General features: G+C 33.7%; 1 protein-coding gene across 1 annotated transcript; it reads left to right on the top strand.

Annotated features, from left to right (window-relative positions):
* Positions 1-26,050, top strand: LOC111084971. Its single transcript, XM_022381717.1, has 6 exons — positions 1-135; positions 18,889-19,038; positions 20,502-20,648; positions 22,387-22,476; positions 25,551-25,674; positions 25,943-26,050. Exons 1-6 carry the CDS (start codon positions 70-72, stop codon positions 26,002-26,004), a joined length of 639 nt encoding a protein of 212 aa, XP_022237425.1. The 5' UTR covers positions 1-69; the 3' UTR covers positions 26,005-26,050.
* The last annotated feature ends 967 nt before the right edge of the window (positions 26,051-27,017 follow it).

Raw genomic sequence — 27,017 nt, 5'->3', positions numbered from 1 at the left:
CCAAAGAATCGACCAGACCTCTACGTTATTCATAGATTCTTTCTTTTCTTTACACACCCTAGTGGCTCGATGTTAAGTCTGATGGCATATATCGATGAAAACCGGATTTCGATATTCGTGGAGGGCACAACACAGGTAGCCCATTGTTTGATATTTTAGTGTCGAAAATGAAAGATTCACAAGAGATTTACCAGCTAATTTGTTGAACTATTATGAATAATTACTTATGATAGGATAGTCATATATCATTTGCCACAAGGTGTAGTTGCAGTAAAGTCTTGAGTAGTGTAAGCGTATTTGAAGGTCATAATCACTTACACTGAAATTTGAAAAAAAAGTGTTTTCACATTAAAATCGATCAACATTTCACACGTAACAGCTAAGCTCGTGGACGAACAATACATAGGAGTATTAGGATAATAACATATTCCTATGACATAATAATTATTACCTAAAATAAAAGAACATGTGTATACTATTTTCTACACAAAGATAATCGTAAAACAGCTTTTTGCATTTGTTTGTGGCTGATTGATGCTATCAATACTTTGTTATCAAATCTGCGAAATATAGTCCCCATAGTGTTTATTGTCCCTGGTGTCTATTTCCTGTAATAATAGTGCAGTCTCATCCATTGGTACATAACATTTAAGATACTTATTAGGCCGAATTTTAATAATGGCTATGTTGTACTCATAATTTTTACCACATAAGAATTACAATATCAATAAATGTCGTTTTACGAAGAATACGATTTACTTTGTAAATGAAGGAATTCTGTTCAATAATATACCTGAAACATGAACACAGTTGTAATATAATATATTGTAATGCTGTTTACTGGCAACGAAAACTGAATAAACTTGAAAAGTCGCTTTGTTAGTTTTACTTAGCGTCAATGCAAGGAAATCTTAATACAGTCCTATTGCTTTGATTTTCCATGAATTGATTCGGATAAGCATGACGTCATTGTCCACCTCTGCCGAGCGAATCGAAGCTAAGTATAAAAATCAAAGTTCAGATGTTCTTCACATATGTGCTATACATATTAAGCCATACCGGAACGGTAAGTATTCAATATCAAGGAAAACTTTCTGCCTGTCTGTGGATGGACCTCCTAAACGAGTTGATCGATCCAGACCAAACATGGTCTGCTAACTTGGTAGTCCAAAAGCAAACAAAATTCGTATTAAACTTTCCCATATATTTAAAAATAAAAATATTTTATAGAATAATCCATATATCTTTACTGCAGTAGCTACTGTAAATAGTTGAGTTTGAACAAAACGCATACCACAACAAAATTCTACAAGTCAAAGATTGTAAATTTAATTTTCAGCATTTTGGCTTGTTTGGGGAAATTTTATGCAAATGTTTCTTTGAGTGAAGATAATAATGATTTGCATAAATCATTATCTTCTTTCAAAGAAACATTTGCATAAAATCATTATTATCTTCATTCAAAGAAACATTTGCATAAAATCATTATTATCTTCACTCAAAGAAACATTTGAATGTCCGGAATTATGAAGTGAAATCTTTCTTTTCGTTTACTTGGCGCATATATATATATTAGACTGTTTCATTAGGATTTCTGGAAAGAAATGAAGGAATAAATGTTTCAACTTCTACTAAAACTTGCTGTTGTCCATCAAAGGGTGATATATACTTTTTATATATTCATTGTCCTTTCTTGAATATCACAATTTGGTCTTGACTGAGTCAAGTTTTTATTTCCTTTAGAATGATTAGATGGTTGTGAGATCGTTTGTTGATGTATATGTTGTATTCTTCTGACATATGGTTCTTCAGTTTCACATTCTTCACTACTTTCGTCACTCGTGTAAAGTCTTTCACCAGTTTTAGGTAACACCCACTCTCGATCTACATCATTGTCGTCGCATTCACTAGCTTAAAAGTCACGAGGCAAGGTTTCTATGATTCTTACATTTGTCCTGGTTTTACTACAGAACGTAGAAACAGTCACTGAATCCACGATGGCATCTACATCAACAAAAACCATCCTGATTACAAGAGATATGTTTAATTGGGAAGAACTCATCACTATTCTACTAAAAACGTAAACGTATTATGATGCAATTAAAAAATGAGTGTTTTTCAGAAAATTATAGAACTACATAAGAAAAAAAAACTTTTTCTAATTTCGATAGTCATATTTGGTAGGCTTTATATACATTAATGCATAATGGTATCACATGTGTAGAAGTAACGATTTCCCTCTATGAACATAAATAGAATCAATATAAATTTAGAATAGTTTGATTTGTTTTGAATTTCGCGCAAAGCTTCACGAGGGCTATCTGCGCTAGCCGCCCTTAATTAAGAAGTGGCAGACTAGATGAAAGACAGCAAGTCATCACCTCTCACCACCAACACTTGGGCTACTCTTTTAACAAGTGATAGTGGGATTGACCGTTACATTATAACGCCTCCACGGGTAAAAGGGCGAGCATATGCGGTGTGACGGGGATTCTAAGCCGCGACTATTAGATTACGAGTCGAGCATCTTAACCACCAGGCCATGCAAGATTTACAATATAAATATATGACTGTTTTTCTCTGCATTAAACTACAATATCTATAAATTCATTGTATTTTTATACCTTAAAATATTCAGATGTAGCACATATTATAATTTAACGGCAAAAAGATATAATAATAATCACTTAAGGGTAAATAACGACCTGCTATCTATCGAGCAAAAGAAAAACTAAACAAAGACATTGTTGTTTGCACAGTAAACATTGGTGTAACTATTTAGGTAGTGAAATTTCCAATTTATATTTACACTAAAACCTCTTGTGCCATACGGTGCCACCATGCAAGCACAGATTAATCATCTAACATCCTAACAAATATTAATACTAGAAACAAACGACCTTATAATACCAAAATGTTGTTTTTATTTAAGATTTGGACAATCAACGTTTCGCTTTACAGCTTCTTCAGGGGCGTTCACTAGAACACAAACTGAAACTGACATTACAAAGTTTTAAATGGTTTAAATAATTCCAATTAAAGCTTTATACTATCAGTTTCGGTTTGTGTTTTAGTGAACGCTCCTGAAGAAGCTGAAAAGCGAATCGTTGAGTGTCTAAATCTAATTAACTAAAAACAACATTTTGTTGTCATAAGGTCGTTTATTTCTAGTATTAGTATGTCTTCTATACACCAATATGCACTGCAGAAATTAAATAATGCCAACAAATATTTTTAACACTAATTTGATTAAGAGCATTTAAACCATTTTAATTCAATAATGATCACAGTTAACATTATTTCAAACTTCTCTCGCGTGCCTTCTGATTGGGGAAAGCCAGCAGTGGCTCTTTTTGAAGCCGGTTTTTATAGACCATTCCTGCTCAACTGTTAGAATTTGAAGTCTCCTCAGTCTTTCACGTGCTATCAAACTTAATAGGTAACGGTTTGTTATTTGGGATGGTACTCAATGATACAAAACCATTCTCAACAATTAGCATAAAAGATTTAGATGTTTTTTGTCACACTAAAACTGATCGTGAAACAAAGATTTTGTTACAAAAAATTGGAAAGACGTCTTTTTTAAATATGGGTAAACGTGTTTAAAATTCACAATGTGGGCAAATTTATGATAAAAAATAGTAATAACAAAACCAAGGTTTTATCTTCATGCCATTGTTTATTCACCAAGCTTTAGCCCCGTAGTGGCACAGCGGCATGTCTGCGGACTTACAACGTTAGAAACCGGGTTGCGATACGGTGGGCGGAGCACGGATAGACCATTGTGTAGCTTTATGCTTAATTTCAAACTAACAAACAAACCAAGCTTTTAACTTTTCTCTGTAAATTGATTTTATAAGTGTACAATATTAGTTTAAAATGTAATTTTAGATGTATCTCAATTGTTAAAATTCTCTATATTACATTTTATCTTACTATTGTTGTAATGACAAGTGATGTATTATTATATCTTGCAAGTACGTTGTTCATAAGTTATTTCATATCGTGTATCACTTAGCCTAAAGAAAGCTTAAAGAAACGAATCGAAAGCTTGTTCATTAAATATTAAAAATGGAGATAAAAAAGTTATTTTTTATGATTGCTAAGTCTTATCACAGGTTTCCTTTTTTTTTCCTTATTGTTTAGAATTTACATAGTTTTGGCGGGGGGTCCCACATGCTTATAAACTCGTCCTATTCTTACGGCACTGCTGTGTTCAGGATTTTAAAAATATACTTTCGCGAGAGGTTTTCTTGTGATACAGAAATTAAAGCTTGAAAGAATAGTAAAAAATAGACGAACAACAAAAAAAGCAAGGTCAAAACTAGTAATTACTGCCGTTGAGAGACCGAGATGATGATGATATGGTTCTGTTCAGTCTGTGTAGATTTACACAGTCGTGTCATTATTATTACTTCCGCCAATCATTCAAAAGATCTGAAGCATAAGGAAGTCCACATAAACACTAACATTTCCATTTCGCGAATTGGCATACTGTGCACGTCATGTCCATACAGAGGCAAGTGAAACTAAAAGAATTTGTTCGTCTTATCGCAAAGCTACACAATAGGCTATACGCGCCATTCTCGTTGCGGGTATCGAACTCAGGGTTGTAGTGTTTTAAGCCCTGAAGCTTACTCCTTAGCCACTCGGAGGACGAAAACGAAATAGACATCAACGATTATTTTATTCTTTAACTTTCGTTAATCATTTATAACTACATGTTAATTTGAACACTACTTGAAATGACAAATATACTGGCTAAATCTTAAATAACAACTATGAAATAATTATAAAAAATGTTAAAATAAAGAATATTTATCTTACCCTCGAAACAACCTAGTGAGGCAAATATTAGTCATGTTAAATAGTTTCTGTTTATAATCATCCTATATAACGACGCATGTTTAATACAGAAAAGTCTCTGATCCTAAGATCCTCTTCATTGTCAAAACCACAAAATACACTAAAGTTCTCATCCATCTCTCTCTACCTATACAATCACTGTCTCGAAATCTCTAAACACTTAAACTGTTATTGTAAGAAGTTGACTGTAAATGATTTTTACGTTGTCTCAAGCGGCGATTTGTAAAACCAATGTAATCTCGACCATAACGAGAACTTATAAAATGATCACCAACATAAAAGCGTTGAAATTTGTCAATCACATTCTCGAACTTAAAAAAAAGTTCTCTACTCGTAGTATATATTTTAAGACCAATTGTGCGGATATTTGTAGCTCACTTATATTTATAATGCTATTGATTTTATTTCGCAACTCCTAACTGTAGCCTAGCATATAAAAAGCCTTCGGGCATTTCATAACACACTTTAAAAGGAGTGTTAACTTCCAAAAGAAACCTTTTAATCACATTATTGATCTAAGATAAATGAAAACCATTTTAACTAAGACATTTTTAATTCTCTCTAGGTCGAAATGAAAATATTGGTATTTGCTCACAATTTAATAAATTGTTAATGAAGTTTAAACCCGGCATGGCCAAATGGTTAGGGCATTCGACTCGCAATCTGAGGGTCGCGGGTTTGAATCCCCGTCCCGCCAAACATGCTTGCCCTTTTAGCTGTTGGGGCGTTATAATGTGACGGTCAATCCCACTATTCGTTGGTAAAAGAGTAGTCCAAGAGTTGGCGGTGGGTGGTGATGACTAGCTGCCTTTCCTCTAGTCTCACACTGCTAAATTAGGGACAGCTAGCGCAGATAGCCCTCGTGTAGCTTTGCGCGAAATTAAAAAAACAATAAAGTTTAATTTGTAACTAATAGGTGTATAGCTATTATATGATTATACAATCCTGTGTGCGTAGATTTATTATTAATTCCTACTTCCAAATGTCTGCCAAAACAATTAATTTCAAGATTAAAAAATGATAGCTTACAATTACTTTTTTCATCAACAATAAACTTTATATTGGAATATTCTTCATTAAGATATTCAAAAAAACAATTTAACATGTTAAAACAAAAGAATCATCAACATATCTGTGATACTTAACTGGTTTAAAACCATTAGGACAATTTTTCAACCATTATTTCTCATAATGAGCCACCGTTTGTTCGTGGCAAACTCTAATAATTCCTTAAACACTGATACTGCTAATCCTTGGATTACTTCCTCGTGTTCAAACACAATGTCAGAAGCTTTCATGAATAACCTCACGTAGAGGAATATTAGCATACAAGGACACAATATCAAAACTAGCACGAAAAATATGTTCATCGAATTTCAGCATTCTCAACTCTTCAGATATTTCAAAGTTATTTTAGTATATATTCACTTTTCATGAATTTTTCAAGAAAAGCTTTAAGAAATCCAGGTAGTTTATGGTTATAAGTACCGGTGTTAGATATACTGATCTAATTGAACATCCATTTTTATGAATCTCAAGTATACCATAAAAATATCACAGTAAGATCCATTTGATCTAATATTATTATATACTTTGTTATTAAGTGCATTATTTTTCTTCAGTTTCAGAAAATATCGTTTGTTTGTTTTTGAATTTTTGGGCAAAGCTACACGAGGGCTATCTGCGCTAGCCGTCCCTAATTTATCAGTGTAAGACTAAAGGGAAGGCAGCTAGTTATCACCACCCACCGCCAACTTTTGGGCTACTCTTTTACCAACGAATAGTGGGATTGACCGTCACATTATAACGCCCCCACGGCTGAAAGGGCGAGCATGCCGGGTCCAGAACATATAGTTGGAGATTACCTTCTCCCTTTTTTTTTGTGGGATCAGAATTTACTTTCTCAAATTTATTTTCATCAAATAACAAATTAAGCACCTTATTTAAATATTATTCCCTATTTAGAAGGACTATACGATTACCTTTATCTGGCTTCCAGATAATCAAATTATTCTCTTCTTTTATAAGTTTATTTATCTCAAATTCTGCTTTAGAAATGTTTGATTCTATTTTATACGCGTAAAAAATAGGATACCGCTAAGCCAGGAAATTCAGTAACTATACTATCAAAATGTCTTTTAGTTTTGTTTTATTTTCAAAAATAGAATTAAATTTCTATCTTCTCAATAATTTTTCAAACTTTATGAAAATAATCATAATTAATAAGTTTTTCAAGTGCTACAGCAAACTTTAAACCTTTAGAGAGTATTTGCTTTTCTATCGTAGTAAGTTCATATTTAGAATTTTTATAGATCACATTGGCCAGTTCTTCACAAAATGTTTTCACACCACCTACTGGTCTTTATCCAAAGCAGAGCGCTGGACGAAAAATTTAGCGTGCTTTGTGGTTCTGATAATGAAGAGGGTCTTAGGATCAAAGAAAATCTTTGTATAAAGAGAGCAAAGCCGTCGTTAAATATTAATTTCTCACGTAGATTGACAGTCTTCATAACCACACTAAAATTCTTAATAAGAGTTCCTTTTTTTGGAGTAATAAATATAGCTTTCACCTAGATTAGTAACATTAGTAGTTGGTCATTCTCTAGTTGAACTACGTCAGTCTGCGTCTGCCATCAACCTTGTTACGAGGCTGTAAAAAATAATTACTTACTTCAAGAAAGTGAAAAGGTATTTTTTATATCATATAAAATTATAATTTACAATACACTATATTTTAATATATAATATATATAATCAAATATATATTTTAATTTTCATCACAATACCAGAAAATTTGCAAAGTCGTGCTTCGTTTGTTATCCTTCAATTATTAATATTTGTAAAAAGGTAAAACAAGTATGAAAGGTAATTCCTCTAGAAGTTTCGTTACGGCCATCTGTCGGGTGAAATTATCAGTTATTTCTTATTTATTTATCCTAGCGTTTGGAATTAATAACCTCTGAAGTTACCTAACACATATCAATATCATCAAATGAATTGTTAAAACATCAGTTATCGAAAAATATTGAAAAATTTCAAACACGTCTAAAATCTTGTAAGCGGGATAACGTCGGTGAAGAATCTTTTTAGTAATAATATGCATTGACAATTATTTTTTTTTTCTAGTATCGCTGTTGGTTTGTTCATGATACTAACTTTATTTGAAATTTTGCAACAATAATTTTGTCGCGCAGAAAATTCGTAGTTTTAATTAATCATTATAAAGATACAGAAGTTTATAACTACAATAAAAGCATGTAGCTTTCTTAGCGCCACCTGTTGTTATATTAATATAATTCTTGTATGTTTTCTTAGGTTGTTTGAAAAATTTATATATTATATATATAGATAGATATACGTTACAATTCCAAGAATAAGAAAAGCAGCATGTTCAGCAGTTTTTAATATAGCCCACGACCTCAAAAAAAAAAAAAAAATAGGAAACTCATTTTTGAAATTATTTCGTTATTGGTCCGAATACATCTTTGTTTTAGGTAATTGTGTTTATTATGGTGGAAATACAAAACGTATTCACATTGAGATTGATGTTATTTGTTGACTTTCGTGAAAAGCTTCTCAAGTGCGATCTGCGAAATGATAGACTAGAGGGTAGATAGTTAGCCAAAACCACCCACCGCTGCCTTGTGGGATACATGTTTACCAACACCTAAAGAATTTCGTAACGTCATAATTGCTATAAAAGGTTAGTATTAAGCTCATTCATTGAACCCCAAAAGACTAACTATTTTACTAGGTTTACAAAAGTAGAAGAAAGGTGGAAAGTATCACTAATCTTCTTAACCAAAAATGTCGGAGGTTTAGCAAAAAAAAATAGAAACATGAAAATGAAGAAGTTGAAAGCTGTTCACTAGTTTAACCTACAGAAAGAAATACAAAACTTGAAATCAGAAGCTTCTTGTTAACTAAAATTTGATAAGTAGCATCGAGAGGAGGAGGAAGACGATAGTTTGTTCACAAGTTTCTTCCTAGTAGAAATTATTAAGGAAAGTCAAACTGTGGGAATCTGTATGAAAGATTTTAGGAGGAAAGTGGGATATTATTCTCTTACTGGATAATGCCTGAACATGTCGTAATAGCGTAATGAAAACAATGTTAATTGTTAAGTATTTACGGTAAAGTTGTGGCGATTGATTATAAACCGTTGTCATGGCTAGTAGCATACAGTAATTGAAAAAATTATAGAAACAGAGAAAAAGCTAGTATGTAATACAAATTAAACAATATAGAATCATATTTTTTGTGTAAAAATGAAATGTCGTCTAATGCAGTATTGTGTTGACATAGCACGTTATGATTGGTTATTAGGCAACCAATCTGAAAGTGCCAAACCGGCACATAGCTTATATATGTAGAGGTAGTGATACTATTCTAGATTTTGAAAGTTGTGGTGAACACGATGGCTCTTGAGAAGGAAATTACACACGACAAACGCATAGAAATCAAAATTTAGCTAAATAAGGCTACCTCTATCGACGAATCGCATCCCAAATTTATCCTTTCACCCAGTGCGATATTCAAAACTCTGAAAAAGGTTCGTGAAACTGTTACAGTTGACAACAAAAATGATCGGGAAAGAAAACCCAAGCTACTCAAAAGTGTTGTAAAGTTCCTCGGGGTTAATTCTCTGCATGACAGTCGACAATTTGGTAGATACCTTGCGAATGGCTTTGCTGCAAGTATAGGTTTTAACGTTTCTTCAAAAACAGTAAGACACATTAGCACAAATAGGTCTCAATTGATGTGCAGCTTCTTGGAAACCATTATCGAGAAGAGGCAACAAAACAGAAAGGCTGAAATTGGCAACATAACCGAAACAGTAAGATATCCAAACCTGAAAAATTATTATTTATAGACGAGTCCAAGCTTAAGCTGTTTGTCAATAATGAAAGAAAAGTTTGTTCTAAGACGGATTGAAGAGTGGTGTAGGATTCAGCGTAAAACAGTTACGTTGAAGCATAGGATGGATAAATACAATTGTGGGGCTGTATCGTAACCAAGAGTTTCGGATACTTACATAAATTCGAAGGTACCCTGACTGCCGACAGTTACATGTAGGTTCTGATCCACCATGCCTTTCCCCCAGGAACACATCTCATCATGCAACGTGACGATGACCCCTAACATACGGCCAGTGTAGTAAAAACATATTTGGAGCCTAAAGAGACAGATGAAACATTCACAAAGATGTCGTGACCTTCAAAAAGTCCTGATATGAACATCATCGAGGCCAGACTGAGGAAGATACACGGCAACCAAACAACTGGGACGAACTGTGGAATACTTGGAACAGCATTCCACACTCCTTTATTGATAAACTGTACGGGAGCTTGAAAGTGCGATGTTAAGCTCGTTATAAAGCAAAGGACTCACATACCAAATATTAATGTTGTGACCAATGTATTCATTTGACATTGTATATTTTCTTCATAATGTACTGTGCTTATGTTTGTGCCTATTTGCTTCATATAATTTGCTTTATATACTCACTTTACCTTCTGTTTCCATATTTATTTCCAATACCGTATATGATCACATAAGTTTAATTACTTGTAAAATATGTTTTTAAATGATTAGTAATTAAATTTAAGTGGTTGAATGGGCTACTAACCACGTCAAGAAATGTTAACTGTTAATGCATTAAACTAAACAAATTTTAACTGGTAGATAGCATGTCTAAAAGATATAAGGCAGTCTTAGATTCATTGGAATGAGCTTCGTATTAATATATAAATACAATTATAACGTTATGAATTCCTTTAGGTGTAGGTATGCATGTACTTCTTTATTACTTTAATGTGATAAGGGACCCAATACGACAAGTCATTAAACCAATCCAAGTTCGTTTGTAGGCAAATGTTCTCAAGATGACCTATACTTTACTGTTTTGAACCGAAAAACAGAATTAATTGTCACATTTATAACGCTCTTATGGCTGAAAATGCAAAACAATGTTAGTAATTTCTTTTATGGTAACGCCATGGAATCTAAATTAATAGCTTCTTGTCATCACCTGCATGCACTCGGTACAGCCGTATCAAGCATAATCATTTACACTAATCGCTTAAACTAATATCACGTGATGCTAAACGCTCCTTAATTAGGAGAATTTAATAAAATCTAGCTAATTTGTGCTTAAAAGTTTGCAATGAATAATAACCGTTCACACGCATGATTCTTTTGAAAACTTGAACTAGAAACTGATAATGTAGTTTGCTTGGCTTAAAGAATACTTATGTATCTGCACGTGCTTTCACCCTATAGTTTTGCTGCTTTAAATCAGTCGTCTTTAATCCGAATGACCAAAAACTAAATAGTCTATCTTTACTCATAGAAGAAACTTTAGTAAAAATTTCAGACCGTTAGCTCATGTGACTTTTAGCGTAGGCGTGCGCAAAACTTTTGGTCAAATATGAGCGGTGTTTGCTGAATAGCTTATAATTAGACCAAATATGACACCTAATTGTAGGTTGTAAATATCTATCTATGTACCAAATTTGAAAAAAAATCCATAAAAGTTAAGTATGTTTTTCTATCAAAAAACGTTCAATCAAAATTGGAGATTTTATATGTCATGTATTTCTTAATGGATTGCCTTGAAATTTGGTATGGGAAATAAGGTTACAGTAGAGCACATCCACTGAAAATATGTAATAGTTTAGAGAGTCCGTGCTACAGAAATAGAAAATCGCTAAACTATCACTTCTGTTAGTAACACACAGTGTGTCATGTAGGTTGTTTTGGCCGCACGACACAATACCGTGTGTCTGTTTGTTTGAAATTAAGCACAAAGCTACACAATGGGCTATCTGTGCTCTGCCCACCACGGGTATCGAAACCAGTTTTCTAGCATTGTAAGTCCGCTGTGCCACTGGGGGCCACCGTGTGTCTTGATTTATTTTATAACACACAAATATTGAAAATATTTCTTGTATTATTTTACTTTTAAATGAATAATAATCAATATTATTGTAACATTCTACTTCTTTCATTTGACTACACATGCGTATGCATACGAAACTGTAAGTTTGACCTAAGAGGATGTTCATACTCACTCGAAAGAACTGATTTAGTCGAGTAGGAAAGTTTTGGGCGTGGCATAATGGTTAGCGTGCCGTGCTGCGGATCATATGTCTGAAGTTCGTGCCACAAGGCTCCCGAACACGTTTTGCATTTTCAGCCATAAGAGCGTTATAAATGTGACAATTAATACTGTTTTTCGGTTCAACACCAGACATTTCGCCTGTGGCGTCTGATGACGCTAGCTGGCTTCCCTTCCTCTGATTAGTATCTCAAAATTAAGAGGTTATATCTGAATCCTAGAAACCTCTGATCTAGTCGTTTCGCCCAAATTGAAAATACCAGTACCAATCAGTTATACAAACAGGTGTTATTATTCAAAAAAGCTCTCAGTAGCTCATCGATAAAGTAGAGAATTTGTAACGTTACAATTCGGGGTTCGATTCCTGTGGTTGGTACAGCATAGATAGCCCGCTATGCAGTATCGTGCTTAACAATAAACAAAATAATTTGTCAGTTATAAGAGCAATAAAAGAAATTCGAGAATGCACTACAAAGGTACTACAGCTACAGCAAGACTTTCAAGACACATAAGGAGATTGTTTGTTCGTTTGTTATTAAGCACAAAGGTACACTATGGGCTATCTATGCTGTGACCACCATGAGTATCGAAACCCGGTTTTTATCGGTGTGCGCCCTCAGATTTACCGAGGCCCGGCATAGCCAGGTGGTTAGGGCACTCTACTCGCAATCTGAAGGTCGCTGTTCGGATCCCCGTCCCACCAAACATGCTCGCCCTTTCAACCGTGGGGGCGTTATAATGTGACGGTCAATCCCACTATTAGTTGGTAAAAGAGTAGCCCAAGTGTTGGCGGTGGGTGGTGCTAACTAGCTGCCTTCCCTCTAGTCTTACACTGCTAAATTAGGGACGGCTAGCGCAGATAGCCCTCGTGTAGCTTTGCGCGAAATACAAAACAAACAAATAAACAGATAGCAAATAGGAGTCTAAAAGGCTGTTATTGTAATATTTATGTTATAAGCATGCTTTATTAACACGTCCCTCAGGAGCCAAGGAGTGTCTTTACACTACAATTTGTTGAATATTAAAAGTAAGTTCAATCCGGAAACTTCCCAAGAGAGTGGTTTCGGACGTTTTCCTTTGTTAATTGATAATTTTTAAAGTGAAATGCAGCATCCTCAAGTCACCATACTAGCTAGTACTCAGGTCTATCCAAATAAATTTTCCATACTTTGGTGCGAAGAAAAAAAGAGGAAAAGTTCAATCAAAATTGGAGTAAATTCAGTATATATCAATAAAGCTACATTTTCAGCATCATTAATTAAGCAATCGCCGATCTTTTATACTTCTGCTATCACCTTTTTATGTTTAGCTTTCAACTGAGATACGAACGATTTCACCTGTGATTCAGTAGGGAAGATCGAAGCATCACGATAGATAGCACTAGGATGAGCAGACAGGAACACTTTGAAAGCAGCTACAGGCGTAATATTGTACTCGGCTTGCTGCACAATATCTACCAAGGTGGTTCTAAACAGTTCCTGAACACCACTAGGTGTCATTTGGAGACTTTTGTGCTTCATGTGTTTGGCCGTTAAGCTCGTGATGCGCTGACCACTTGAAATCACTTTTCGCAGCCCCAACGCTAAAAAGAGTGCGGAAATGCCTTCTTTTTAGTCACTAAACATATCTAAAAATTTTCAGGGACCTGTTAAAACTCTCGTGTCAAATGAAACGGAAACCTAAACTAATAACGCTCATGTTTTTGTCTTTTTTTGTGTGTAAGAATCATATATAAACATTTAAAAATATGTAAATGTCATATACACATGTATATGTATTTATAATTGTCACGATAAATACTTTGTCCTTATTTTACAAGACCAGTCAGTGCCTCTATAGTATTGAGATAATTCCCGGACAATAATTATATTTACAACTCATGCATGCCGTCAACAATTCACAACTAGCTACGTGTCTTCTCCTCTATAAACCCTCGTTTGATCAATGAAGGAAATTATGTCACCTTAGGTGTGTATTCAGACTTCCGGTAATGAATACGTTGCATGCATAGTATAACTTTGAAAGTTCTTCAATTTGTGTACCTTCTTACACAGAAATACTTAGTAAATGATTCTGTATGGCATCACTATCCAACGCTCCTGCATATACAACCTAACGTCACGAAGTCGAGTCAACAATTAAGATAATATCATCATTTAAACAAAATTTTTAAAAAAATGTTTAATCGTTTTATTTTTTAATTATCTTTCCAGATGTGTTTCCGGTTTCATTAAAATCGAAAAGTAATAAAGAATTTTATTATATGTCAGCTACGGTTATTTTGTGTACACACAAACAATTCTTCAAATTAAACTTTCCAAAAACTATTTAAGCTCAAGCGAAACAGGTCATTTGAATTTGTTTTGCGAATTCTATGTACCTATCATGAGCCAGATTCATTTTAAGCACGTGTTTTTCTAAAGAAAATATTCAACAATTAAGTTTATAAATTTTTACTACTCAGAACGGCAGTTCAGGTTTTTCTTCATTCATCCGTTGAATGATGGCTAAAAAACGTTAATAACTTTGTGTACGTGATGATATGTTGTTTCTGATTTGTAATAAGCCAGTCGAAGCATAGATTTATATTATCATTTAAAACGGTACGCTTCTGAGCTAGTAAGTTCATAAAGTGATCAGTGACGTTTCTAGGATCTTTTATTGGTGGGAGGGGAGAAGGGTAGAAAGGGAGCAAACAGCTAGTTTGGGAGGGGGCAGAAAAAGTTACGCTTTCATGTCAGTGACTTCCAAAATGTACAAATAATTTTCAAATCTTAAAAGACTAAACTCTGATATCTCAGATGGTGGTGGCTGCTAGGGAGGATTCTCTAATGGGGATCTGCTCACAACAACATCCCGGTGGATACACCGCTAAAAGTAACATTACATGACAAAGAAGATGTGATGGATCAAATACGAATTTGTTGTTGAGTTACCTACCTTCACGTTTATCGGGCCTGGCATGGCGTGTTGGTTAGAGTGCTCGCCTCGCAACCTGCGGGTCGTGGGTTCGAATGCCCATCACACCGAACATGCTCGTTCTTTCAGCCGCGGGGGCGTTAATATGACGGTCAGTCCAACTATTTGTTGTTAAAAAAGTAGCCCAGGGTTGGTGGTGTTTCCCTCTAGTCTATCAATGCTAAATCAGGAAAGGCTAGCGCAGTTAGACCTCGTGTAGCTTTGCGCGAAATTCATCAAACAAACAATACGCAATTACTCGAATCTGTCAGTGAAAGTGACAGACATATTGTTCCAAAGGCAGCATACTGTAATTTAGAACTTCAGGTTTTACACAACAAGCTTATTTGGGGTAGGTTTAAAGAAACTACAGTTCTTGGGGATTAGTGTTCTCAACTGTGACAATCTGCAGAACATCAACACAAACAAACTGTTTCGCAAATTCCCTAATTCATATTAACTCTCATATTACCGACATTGTTTCTGTTTTGTTTTTTAAATACCATTCACTACCAGTCGGATCCAAATATTGAGTAATAAGTGTAAAGAACTGACCAAAACCAAGGCAGATATTAATAGGATTAACTGTTGTATTGTTTTGTGTTTGTTTTTGTTTGTTTGGTGTTTCTTTACATTTTGTGTGACCCGTATGATATAAGGGACCAACAAAGTATTGGACCTAGAAGCAATTTGGTGTATGAGTAGTTTAGAAAAATAAATATAAAAACTTGATGAGATACTTCTATATGGTTAAAATTTACTTGTTACGTATAAAAAAAAAGGAATGACCTACGTTTGATTTTGAAACAATTGTATTTCCTAACATGCAAACGTCCCCAGTGGCACAACGGCATGTCTGCGGACTTACAACGCTAGAATACCCGTGGTGGGTAGAGCACAGATAGCGCATTGTGTAGCTTTGTGCATAACTAAAAACAAACAAACATGTAAACACGTCTTTCGTATTATTTGTTTCATTTTAACGAATCTGTTTTCATTTCCGAAGTTATCCATTTATGTATATATATATAGATAGATATAAAGAAAGAATGTCATAATTTGATGTCTTGTTCGGACGTTTCTGATTAATCTTCAGAAGAAGGATTCGAAGTATGACAACAACTTAGAAAATAATACTAAGTAACGTAAAAGAATAAAATCGAATACGTCTTTCAGCAGAACAAGCATTAGCATGGCAAGGAGTCGGAGAACAGATAGGCATAAACGGTGTTTATCACAATAGGGAATGTGTATCGAAAATAAATCATGGTGTTTAACAGAAATAAAAATCAAGGGTTTTGTACGTATTTCTATCATGTTAAGGCAAAAAAAAAATTGTTTCCATGAATGTTAAATATAGTTTCATGATATACCAGATTTCACAAGACTGTGTTGTTGTTTTTTATATAAACAGAAGAAAATATGTTTGGAAATAAACATGCTCAAGCACTAAGCTTATTTCTCAGAATACCTGAAACTAGGTCAGTCACATTGCACTGACCCGTTTCCTAGGCAAAATTGTATTATGTATCCCGGTACGGTAGGCCGAGTACCTGGAGTCAACAGTCTGTGTTGGCCGTTTCTTGCCATCATCAGTATAAAATCAGGACTTGTGACGGGCTGGTGATTCTGAGTTTTCTTGGTGTCATTGGCTTATATACTGGACAGCTGTAGTTTAAAGATTCGTTTTAACAAGACGCTCTGCTTTCGGAAGCTTAGTACTGCCTCTCTTCTGGTGGCATAAAGAGTACAGCGTTATCCGTGCCCCTCCCACAGCCTGGAAGAGTCTGTTGCCATGGAGAAACCGAAGGATGGAACTTCTGTTGCGGATTATGGTTCTGATGCCCATAGCTCCCTAGGGCCGGACTTTCCCCCACCGGTTTGTCTTATTTTATTTCATCACAGACTTTTATCTTACATCTGTGCTTAGAACTATATAAGTTTCATACAGTATTGCATAACTGAGAATTTTTCGAAGTGCTAGAACTTTATCAAAGGATTTGAAAATATACATGCCGTTATTTATCTCAACTTTATTAGATTCGCGGCATGCTTTAGTCCGCTACCATTAAAAATCTAAATTAATGATCGAACGTAAGTGCTGATGTAGAACAAAGTGCAAATAAATTGCCGTTTTTTTTAATAACTTTTCAAAAGAATCCACTTCAAAGTGCACCTGAATGGAGTAAAAAATAAATAAGTTTTTATTTGATATTAAAATAACACTAATTTTACTTGTGGAAAATCCACTCCATTTTACTAGGATTAATAATCAATAAATTTCTGTTTTGTTGATCTGAAAAATGACGTTGAAGTTTCTAATCTCAATAGTTGTACTGTATACTTCAAAGAGATGCAGAATTAAACAATAAAACAAAATAATAAAACGAATCACAAAACCAAAAGGACGACATTTTATGTGTCAGCATTAAGTCATTTGATGTAATATTTTATGGGTAAAGTTTACTGTTACCAGTTTACATATAAAACCTCATTTCACGACGTATCAGAATAATTACGTAAAGCTTTTTTGGTAATATTGAACTAAGACTTTTTTCTATTCAGTTGCACACCGTTGAGAAGCGGGAATATTTATCACGAATTGAGCGGATTTTCAATCATTACCTATTTTATATTCTAGCTTCTTCCACTGACTGGCACAGTGGTAGTTGGTTATGCTGTTTTTAATGGTATTTTTCTTTCCACGAACGTTATTTGCATTTTATACCTTCAGGTTTAAGAAACTTCAGCTTATTTTTCCTCTACCAAAGAATAATCTAACATTAGAGTATAATAAAAGTTGGTATTGTACAGTTAGAACTTAACTACATCCAACTATTCTGTATTTTATTCTGAAACTGCTTAGAAACTTTTGGAATTATGAATCTTTATCAAATCATTTTATTGAAAGTGATTGACTTGATTCTCATGGTCTTCTGAGGAAATGATCGGACAAGTGAGTACAACTAAATCTTTGCAACACAAGAAGGCTGAGATAAGCAGCAACGCCATCTGAGCTTTAGAGAATAAACAATTTAAAAGCGTAAAATTGATACTTTATTGCCAGTTCTTCACATTTTTCTGGGGAGTTAGCTCCTCCTTTTCTCTAAAACTAGAGTCCCTGCAGGTAAGATGAATAACAGGAGCTAAGTTCGTTCGAAGAACTAGATAATTTTTAAAGAGTATGGAATTTAAAGCTGAACAGTTCTTCATGGAGTCACGTGAGATAATATTCCATGTATATTTAATACACCTGTGTACACAGATGTAGATTATGTAATATCACTTTTTGTTGTATTTCAAAATTTGTAGTGCATACTGGAGGGATTTACACATTTTGATAAAAGTTTAGAAAAAACTACCTTTATACTCAAGATATATGCATAAAAATATTTCTATTTTAATCAACGTTTCGCCTTTGCGAATATATAATATTACTTTCATTCAACTGTTTCATTGTTGGCTAGAGATGGGAAAATTACCATCATTCAGTCTTCTAATGAAGACTTTTAAGTGTCAATATAAAGAGATGGAAAGCTAATTTTTCGGATATATTATTTGTTATAATTTGTTTGACAACAAAATCATTAGTTTGATCAAAATATGGATTCAGTTTTTTATTATTATATACATAAATATGAATGTCGTGTTAACAAGGCAAGTATATAATAGGGTGTTAAATGTGAATGCAACTGATATTTTTCTCAAGAAGCAATCAAGAGTGCAAGAGAATTAACCCTTCAAACTTGAAACTGTTTATATCCATACATTATAATCATTTTTAAACTTACTTAATGTTCTTTTGTGCCTGAAATAGAATAATAGCTTCGATAAATGTACTTATCGTGCTTATTTTGCGTTCCTTAATTAACAGAACAAATATTTCTCTGTAAGCGTATCCGCGAATAACAGCTCCTTTGCTCTATTAATTACATTTTTTTTAGGCTTATCCAAAACGTCCTTCCTCTGCCCCGAAGATCGTCAGTATTATATCTCTGACTCTTGTTATGATGACGATTCTGATTGGCGTGTTTGTCTTACTGGGTTTTTATGTACAACTTCGCCAAGCTGAATGTGATTGTGGACTTGAAAAGGCAAGTATTTGGTTCTGTATGTAAATGTCGTATTTGTAAAAGCCAGCTATGGAGGTGCGACCAACTTATAAAATATTTTAGTTTATTTTTACACTTTTCATGATATAGTTTTCAAACACCTATAAAGCTTGAAGTGTGATTATATACATATATCTTCGTGTTGCAAACCCCTAAATTAACTGTAATGTTTTCTTGCATATATTTCAGTTGGGATGAACCGTTGAGGCACCCAGCAAAACGTAATTGCCTATCCTACACTGCATGACAATAAACACTTCAGTTAAGATCACGTGACAACAATAATCACTTTAAGATACTATTAGGATCACGTGATAACAGAAACACTTCAAGATACGATTTAGATCACGTGATAACAATAATTACTTCAAGATACGATTATAATCAGGTGATAACAATAATCACATCAAAGTAAAATTAAAATCACGTGACAGCAATACTTATTTCAAGGTAAGATAAAAATCACGTGATCTGCATGACATAATCACTTGAAGTTAAGATCCAATTATTTAATTCCTCGTTGCCAAAAACGTTTTTTTTCTTTACTTTTCTTCATAATAAAGTTTTATCCTTAGTTTTTTGACGACGATTTCATCATTATTCATACCTTGTACAAGGATGTTTGTTAGTGCCTGAAACACTCAGAAGAGAGAGACCGACTATAAATCTGAAGACGTGTTTAGACAATTAGAAAAATATTAATATTAAGAATACTAGTACAAAAAGTCAGTTATGTTCCTTGAGTTACTCAAACAAATTCCAAGAAAAGTGGCAGAAATATTACTAAATAAATTTAGGCTTAGTTAAAACAAGCTGCATGCTAATATAAATTGCATATGATAAGCTTCACATTAGAAAAAGCTGTTTATTGTATATTTTATTATATTAAACTTAGTGATTACAGTTCAGTGTCAACATTTATATCGATCCCTTGCGTGTAACTTGACATCATTATTCTGTTTGTTTTTTGTTAAACCCAAAGCTACACAATAGGCTATCTGTGCTCTGCCCATCACAGCTATCGAAACCCGATTTTAAGCGCCATAAGCCCTCACACTTACCGCTGAGCTCGTTACTCTAAAAATGTTAGTTGACTTTTAATAGTGAATCAAAAACTAACCCTCGAAAGCTACGTCATGAATAATTTTAACTGTACGTTCACTGTCTGTATAAATTGTTTATAGCAAAGGCCGAGGAACAGTGTAGAAACTGAGAATTCACTCATTATGGATATTTCCGGAAAATAATTTTTTAGATAGATGAAATGATGTAAGATATGTACTTCTAACTAAAGTGAACGAACCTATTTTAATACTTTTTAAGATATTAAGAAATGTGGTACACCTGAAATTTTGTAGCCAATTTGTAGTGGATTTCGTGTCTGTAATTGTACCTTGAACTCATCTCTAATTTGAAATGCTCATAAATTTAACATAATATTTCAGGTTCCACAGCCATTTTCTCTAGAGAGCATTGAGCGTCAATCAAAAGCAAGCCGTTACGACCCGGATCCTCTTCTGGCTGTTCCCAGTCAATCATCCAAAAAGATGACCGCCATTCCTCTTCGTCTTCATCTCGATGGCGACACAGGAGTAAGATGTTAAAATATAAATAATAAATAAATCAGAAAAAATAATAGTATAAAATGGATATCATTGGAGATATATTTGTATACTAAATCATATATATTTCTAGTTGTATTTTTTACTTATTGGTCGCATCATGTATTTTGGGAATATTTTGTATCGTTTGATCAGGTGGTGCTCAATTTAAGATTCAAAGAAATGTTATTCACGTTGTTTTAAGCATTATTAAAACCTATTTTATATATATGTTAATATACATTTGTTCAGTTTTGGTCTAGTTCAGCTTTCATGAACACAGCTAGATTGATTATAGGGAATGTAATCCAATGGAACTTTACCTATTATTAAATCTACGTATTCTCAGTAGGTGCTTATTGTTGCAATCGAAATTAACCAAAATCAACTCCAATAAAACCGACTAGGTCGATTATAGTGAACGTCATACAGTAAAACTTTACATATAATTGAGTACGGTAGTATTTAATAGTAGGGATTGTCATGAAACAAAATGGCGGCCATAAAAATCGCCCTTTTAAAATCACCTTTAAAATATCTGAATATTAACAATGACTATTTCACAGTATTTCTTTCACACAACTCATACGTCTGGGGTCCCAAATATCCCCTTCTTGTACCTAAAAGGATACTACTATATATATATGTATATGTGTGTGAAACGGACGATGTGCTACTTTGGGCATATAATTAGATTTGAGGGTAGGTTGGTAGAGATCCTAATGAGTAAATTCGAATCGAGTATACGCGCTCCCCACACTTGGTATGGCTGTCGCACAAAAATATAGCTAATAAAAAGGAAACAAACAAGTATAATAAAAAAAAATCTTAGAAAGTTATGTAGGGATTACTATCTGCGTAACTTAGCTAACTATAGTAATATAGTTTGTTTGTTTTGAATTTCGCGCAAAGCCACATGAGAGCTATCTGCGTTAGCCGTCCCCAATTTAGCAGTGTAAGACTAGAGGGAAGGCAGCTAGTTATGACTACCCACCGCCAACTCTTGGGCTACTATTTTACCAACAAATAGTGGGATTGACCGTCACATTATAACGCCCCCACGGCTGAAAGGGTGAACATGTTTGGTCGGACGGGGATTCGAACCCGCGACCCGCAGATTGCGAGTCGAGCGCTTTAACCACCTGGCCATGACGGGCCGGTAGTTATATAGAAAGTTTTAAAGCTACAAAAGGTATTGAAACAAGAAAATCAAAAGTTCAAAAATACAAAAGCTGAATTAATGAAAATGTAAAATATTTTATCCCTACCTTCGCAGATCACTGTATTCATGTCAGCCTGAGCCAAAGTAGGAATAAAAAAAATAAATTTTAAGTAACTCAGTTTTTTTAGTTTTGACTTTGTTGTTTGAATATTTTTTTGTAGCATTAAAACTTTCTATGTCACTATAGCTATTTGGGTTACGTATGTATATCGATCCTTACTTGTCTTTCTAAAATTAAAAATTTTTTCCATTATTCTTGTAATCAAACTAGACTGCTATAGATCTTTAGCGAGTGCTTATTGTGCTGAAGTAAATAACAACAAGCACAAAATCGCAACTTGAAAATTGAATAAACTCATAAAGAATTCTGGATAACGTTCTTCGTTTCCAACATTATGATTGACATTTCTCCGAAAGTTAAAAAATAATGTTAGCGAGTGAACATGTTTGTATATGAAGTAAACAGTGAATTTAATCTTCCTCTTCTTTTTTTCTTGTCTTCTTAAGCGGATGATAAAGAAGAAGAATAAAGCTCGAGTCAGTTGTGATGTTGAAAAGAAGAAAACTATGGCACTAACTGCACAGAAGCCTAAGACGGTGGGTTTTCTTTTTGGTCAAATCTTCCCTCTATACATTATTATACAAGTTCATACTATATGTCTTCTACGGTATGTCAACCCATTTTTATGGTTATCGGGAAAAATACATGATAAGTAATATTACATTTAAATGTTTCAGTGTATTGTTACAATATTCTAGATAAAACATAGATCTCTACTAATATGATAAATTCAAGGTTAAATATATTTTTACAAGTTTATATAATATATTTTGATTTTGTTTTGTTTTTTTCATAACTCTACGGCTCTAATATCCTTTTTTGAACGGTTAAAATCAGTTTTGTAAAATTAAAATTAATGTACAGTGACCCAACCATTGTCCTTAATATTCGTTTTAACGTAACAAGAGGGGAAAAGGCACACATTAGAATCCTTTGAAATTACTGGATAATCGAAGTTATATTTAATGTTGATAAAGTTTCCCTTTAAGGAATAGGGGTCGGAAACAAAATGTGTACGTCAAGGTGGGAGGATGATTCAAAAGTGTTTGTTTCTTTGTTATTAAGCATAGAGCTACACACAGAGCTATCTCTATGTTGTGCCCATCGCAAATATCGAAACTCGATTTTTAGTGTTATAAGCCCTCGGACTTGCCGTTAAACCACCTGGAAGGAGGAAGAGGGCAATTCGGAAAATAAAGTAGTTCGAAGGCATGTTCCCACGGAATAATTTTATAATTTCAATGACAACTTGGACCTATTTTGATATACTGGAGACGAGGATGTGAAGAAAATGAGGGACAACACACAAGTGATATTAATGTGAAAATATACAGTCTAATGTCCAACCTAACATGACTTTCTATTTTTTTTTATCTTCATCCATTTATCTTATCTTCTGGAATTTTATCTCTAGCTATAACATTAAAAAACATTATCTTCTCACAGAGAGTCATTATTTTGGACCGAAAACTCAATTCAAATTTGGGGAAATCGTAATATTTTCCAAAATTATGGGAGATGGGGGGGGGGTAGAGGCAACTACTGGCTTCTTTATGTTGGAGTGGGGGCCCTGCTCCCAGTTCGAACGCTTATGAAAAGCATTTACGTTAGCCGAATAAACATTTTAAACTTTTTCTTTGAGTACGCCATGACTAGAGCATCCGAGTACTGTTAAAATAATGTTAACCTGAACAAGTGTTTATGTTCTGGCTGGTTTCTGTAGCATTTGCTAATAAAAACACAAGGACTGTATCTACACTCTTGAAATGTTCCAAAACCTTATATGTTTTATTGCTATCACGAATTATTATTTGACAATATGTTCCTCTGAAAACAATATACTCACATGATGTTATTTAGTGTTTGCGATTTAAAAGGTTTTTAGAATCTGTAAGCGAAAAACATATTGGAGGAAACCGGTTTAAATCTTAATCGAACTGGCCCAAAATGCATTACTTTTACTACTAACATATCTTTATTTGGAGATTTTATTAGTTTATTGTTTAAACTCTGCCTCTTTGGTAGATATTGAAATAACTGGTATAGTGTTTATAAACATTATGCTTGTCGTTTTCTAATCCTGGGTCTAAGTAAGCTGTGTTAATTTCGTTCGGTTAAAAACGAGTATAGCTTGGGTATGTACTTGTCTTCCTTGACGGTTCGATAACTTCTGTACGACTGTAATGTTTAGTTCTCATTTCTATTTGATTCTCCTGCGATTTTTGAATCTATTCTCTCATAGCTAATGCTGTTCGCAGTACTACCTTTGTTTTCTTTGTGCTTACTAATCACGTGTTTTTTCAAAGTATATGTAGATATAAATGAGTTAAAATAAGCATCCTCATCATGTCGTTCACGTTAAAACATTTTGTCCTTCCTGTTACACGACTCATAAAGCTAGGAAGTCGTACAAATATAGCGTTTTTACCATAATAAACTTGTTTCATTGTTTCACTCTGTGAGTTCCTTAACCCAGACTATAACAACAATTTTCTTCTCGGTAGTTTTCAGCACGGAACAAATGACCTGGTTTCCACTGTATTACCAATACTTGTACTCACAGTTCAAAGAACTTAATTGTTGTGAAGTGCACAAAGGTGGAAAGGAACGTTTTTGTAACTTATCTAACCGTGATTAAATAAATATTAACATAATGATCATGGCTTGATAGAACTCTAAGTACATTTATGAACTAGCACACCTTTGTCGTCACATTTATGTCCCAGAAATATTTCTTTATTGTTTTATTTTGCTCTAGGACTTCTTGTTGTCCTATTTATATCCTAATGCTACTTTCTGTTGTTCCATTTATCTTCTAGAACTTCTTTTGGTTCTGTTTTTGTCTTAGGAATACCTTTTTGCTTTTCCATTTGTCGTAGGACTTCTCTGTCGTCCCATTTTGGTCTTAGGGCTAACTATCTCTTTGTTATTCCATTCATGTCCTAGAATTTCCTTTTTTGTTATTCCATTTATATCCTGGAGGTTCTTTGTTGTCCCCTTTAGGTCTTAGGATTAACTACATCTTTGATATTTAATTTATGTCCTAGGACTACCTTTTTGTTACTCAATTTATGTCCTAGAGCTTCTTTAATGTTCCATTTAGGTGTTAAGACTAACTACTTCTTTGTTACTCCATTTATATCCTAGAGCTTCTTTAATGTTCCATTTAGGTGTTAAGACTAACTACTTCTTTGTTACTCCATTTATGTCTTAGAGCTTCGTTGCCGTCCCATTTAGGTCTTAGGACTAACTACCTCTTTGTTATTCCATTTATGTCCTGAAGGCGGTCTTGCCTTAATGCGTTTTATATATGAAACTGTATAGAAAAAATTAATTCTTTAAGATCCAACGATAAAGTTCATCATTATACACAGAACACGTGATGCTAGACTTTTAGGTTTTGTGAAGGAGGTTAAATAACCATAATACTTTCAATAAATGTTGTAGCAGCTGTATTACTCTAGACACTCATCAGGGTTGCGCTCAGAAAAATACGTCTCAATATGCACGTGCGAGAGTTCGAGATAAAACTAAAGCTCACTGCTTTAAGGATGTTTTAAACAAAGAGCTGATTAATTCAGGGATAAAAATTCGTTTGTTGTTGTTTCAGTTGATAACACCCTTTGGAAATATAACGACAGATCCACGTTTGATCCATGTAATGGGTGAGAGGATGGTGTTCTCGTGCCACAGTGACATGCGTAACACACATAAACCAGTGAATGATTATAAAGGTGAGTTCACTGTCTTGAATATTTATTAATGATTGTGTTTCATGAAAATTTGGATACTAAACTATCACAGTAAATTCATTCAAGTTTTAGGAAAATTGGAGATGACGATAACAATTCAATTTTAGCATGACTTTAAGAGTAACACACAAAAGAAACAAAGAAAAAAAATTCGCTATTAAACTACGCAGATAATTCACAAATGCTTTGTTATATTAGATTTAATTATTTTCATGCTTCCAACTTGTTAACTAATTTTCGTTTGTTTCAGAAATTCCTTCAAGATCACGCAGGGACACCAGTAACATGTATGATTGTGACTGCACTTGTTAAAAGAAACTGGTTCTCAAAAATGGCCATTTCTCATTCAAATAAATTTTCTACAGCTTGTGATTGGGCTATTTTTGACACGTCGTTTGAATCAGAATATATATATATATATATATATTAATTATGAAATAGCACTTTGTGAATTAGACGTTTGTATATATCCATCGAAAGAATTAAAGATGTAGGCTGAATTAGTCATTTAAAACTTTAAAAAAATTAATTTAGTGATCCTCAATCGCTTTATTGTTTATTTTTAAATTTGATCTAATTATGTTTCATTCTACCTCGAGTCTTCTTAAAGTGTAGACAAAATAAAGATGTTTCTCGCGTTAAATATCACAGAACTGTATTCAAATCCGGGACCTTAGGGTCAAAAGTTCACGTAGTATCCTTTGAAGTAAGCTCTTGCTGTTTCTTACTATTCCGAAAATTGCATATATAGCTCCCATATAATGCTATCTACTGAACATTACTGGCTTTTTTCTTTCCTCTCTTTTAGTGTTTCTTTGAATCAAAAATATTACTCTTCTCAGTCTAAAATCTAAATGAATACGTTGTTAAAACAAAATAATTAGTCAAAACATAAACTTGAAATACAAACGCGTCTCTGTACCATCGATAATTCAGCAGTTACATTGTATGTCAAAGAGAAAGAGAAAATTTGGGAAGAAAAATGGCCACAAAAATATGAGGAGAGAGAAAATTCGAGAACGTCTTCTTTATCCATTTCCAAAAAATAAAATAAAACATCTTCAACAAAACAACTGTGAAAAATTGTAAAAATCATCCATTACTGAGTCACACATAACTAAACTTAGAAAATTATGTAACAGATAACGGCATTGCATAACGCATTTGAATCATTTTTTCAAGATTCTAGGCTCGATTTTCGATCTTTCAGAACATCGAAAATAGATCTCATCAAGAATACACCAGAAAACTGCACGTAATTACCAGCTACAATTTAGTTAATAATAATGTGATTATGATGTATATAAAATATATTGGTTGGTTGT

The sequence above is a fragment of the Limulus polyphemus genome, unplaced genomic scaffold (genome assembly GCF_000517525.1).
Source record: "Limulus polyphemus unplaced genomic scaffold, Limulus_polyphemus-2.1.2 Scaffold186, whole genome shotgun sequence".
Taxonomy (NCBI): domain Eukaryota; kingdom Metazoa; phylum Arthropoda; class Merostomata; order Xiphosura; family Limulidae; genus Limulus; species Limulus polyphemus.
The sequence above is the reverse complement of the archived record's forward strand: the minus strand, read 5'-3'. Positions and strand labels throughout refer to the sequence as shown.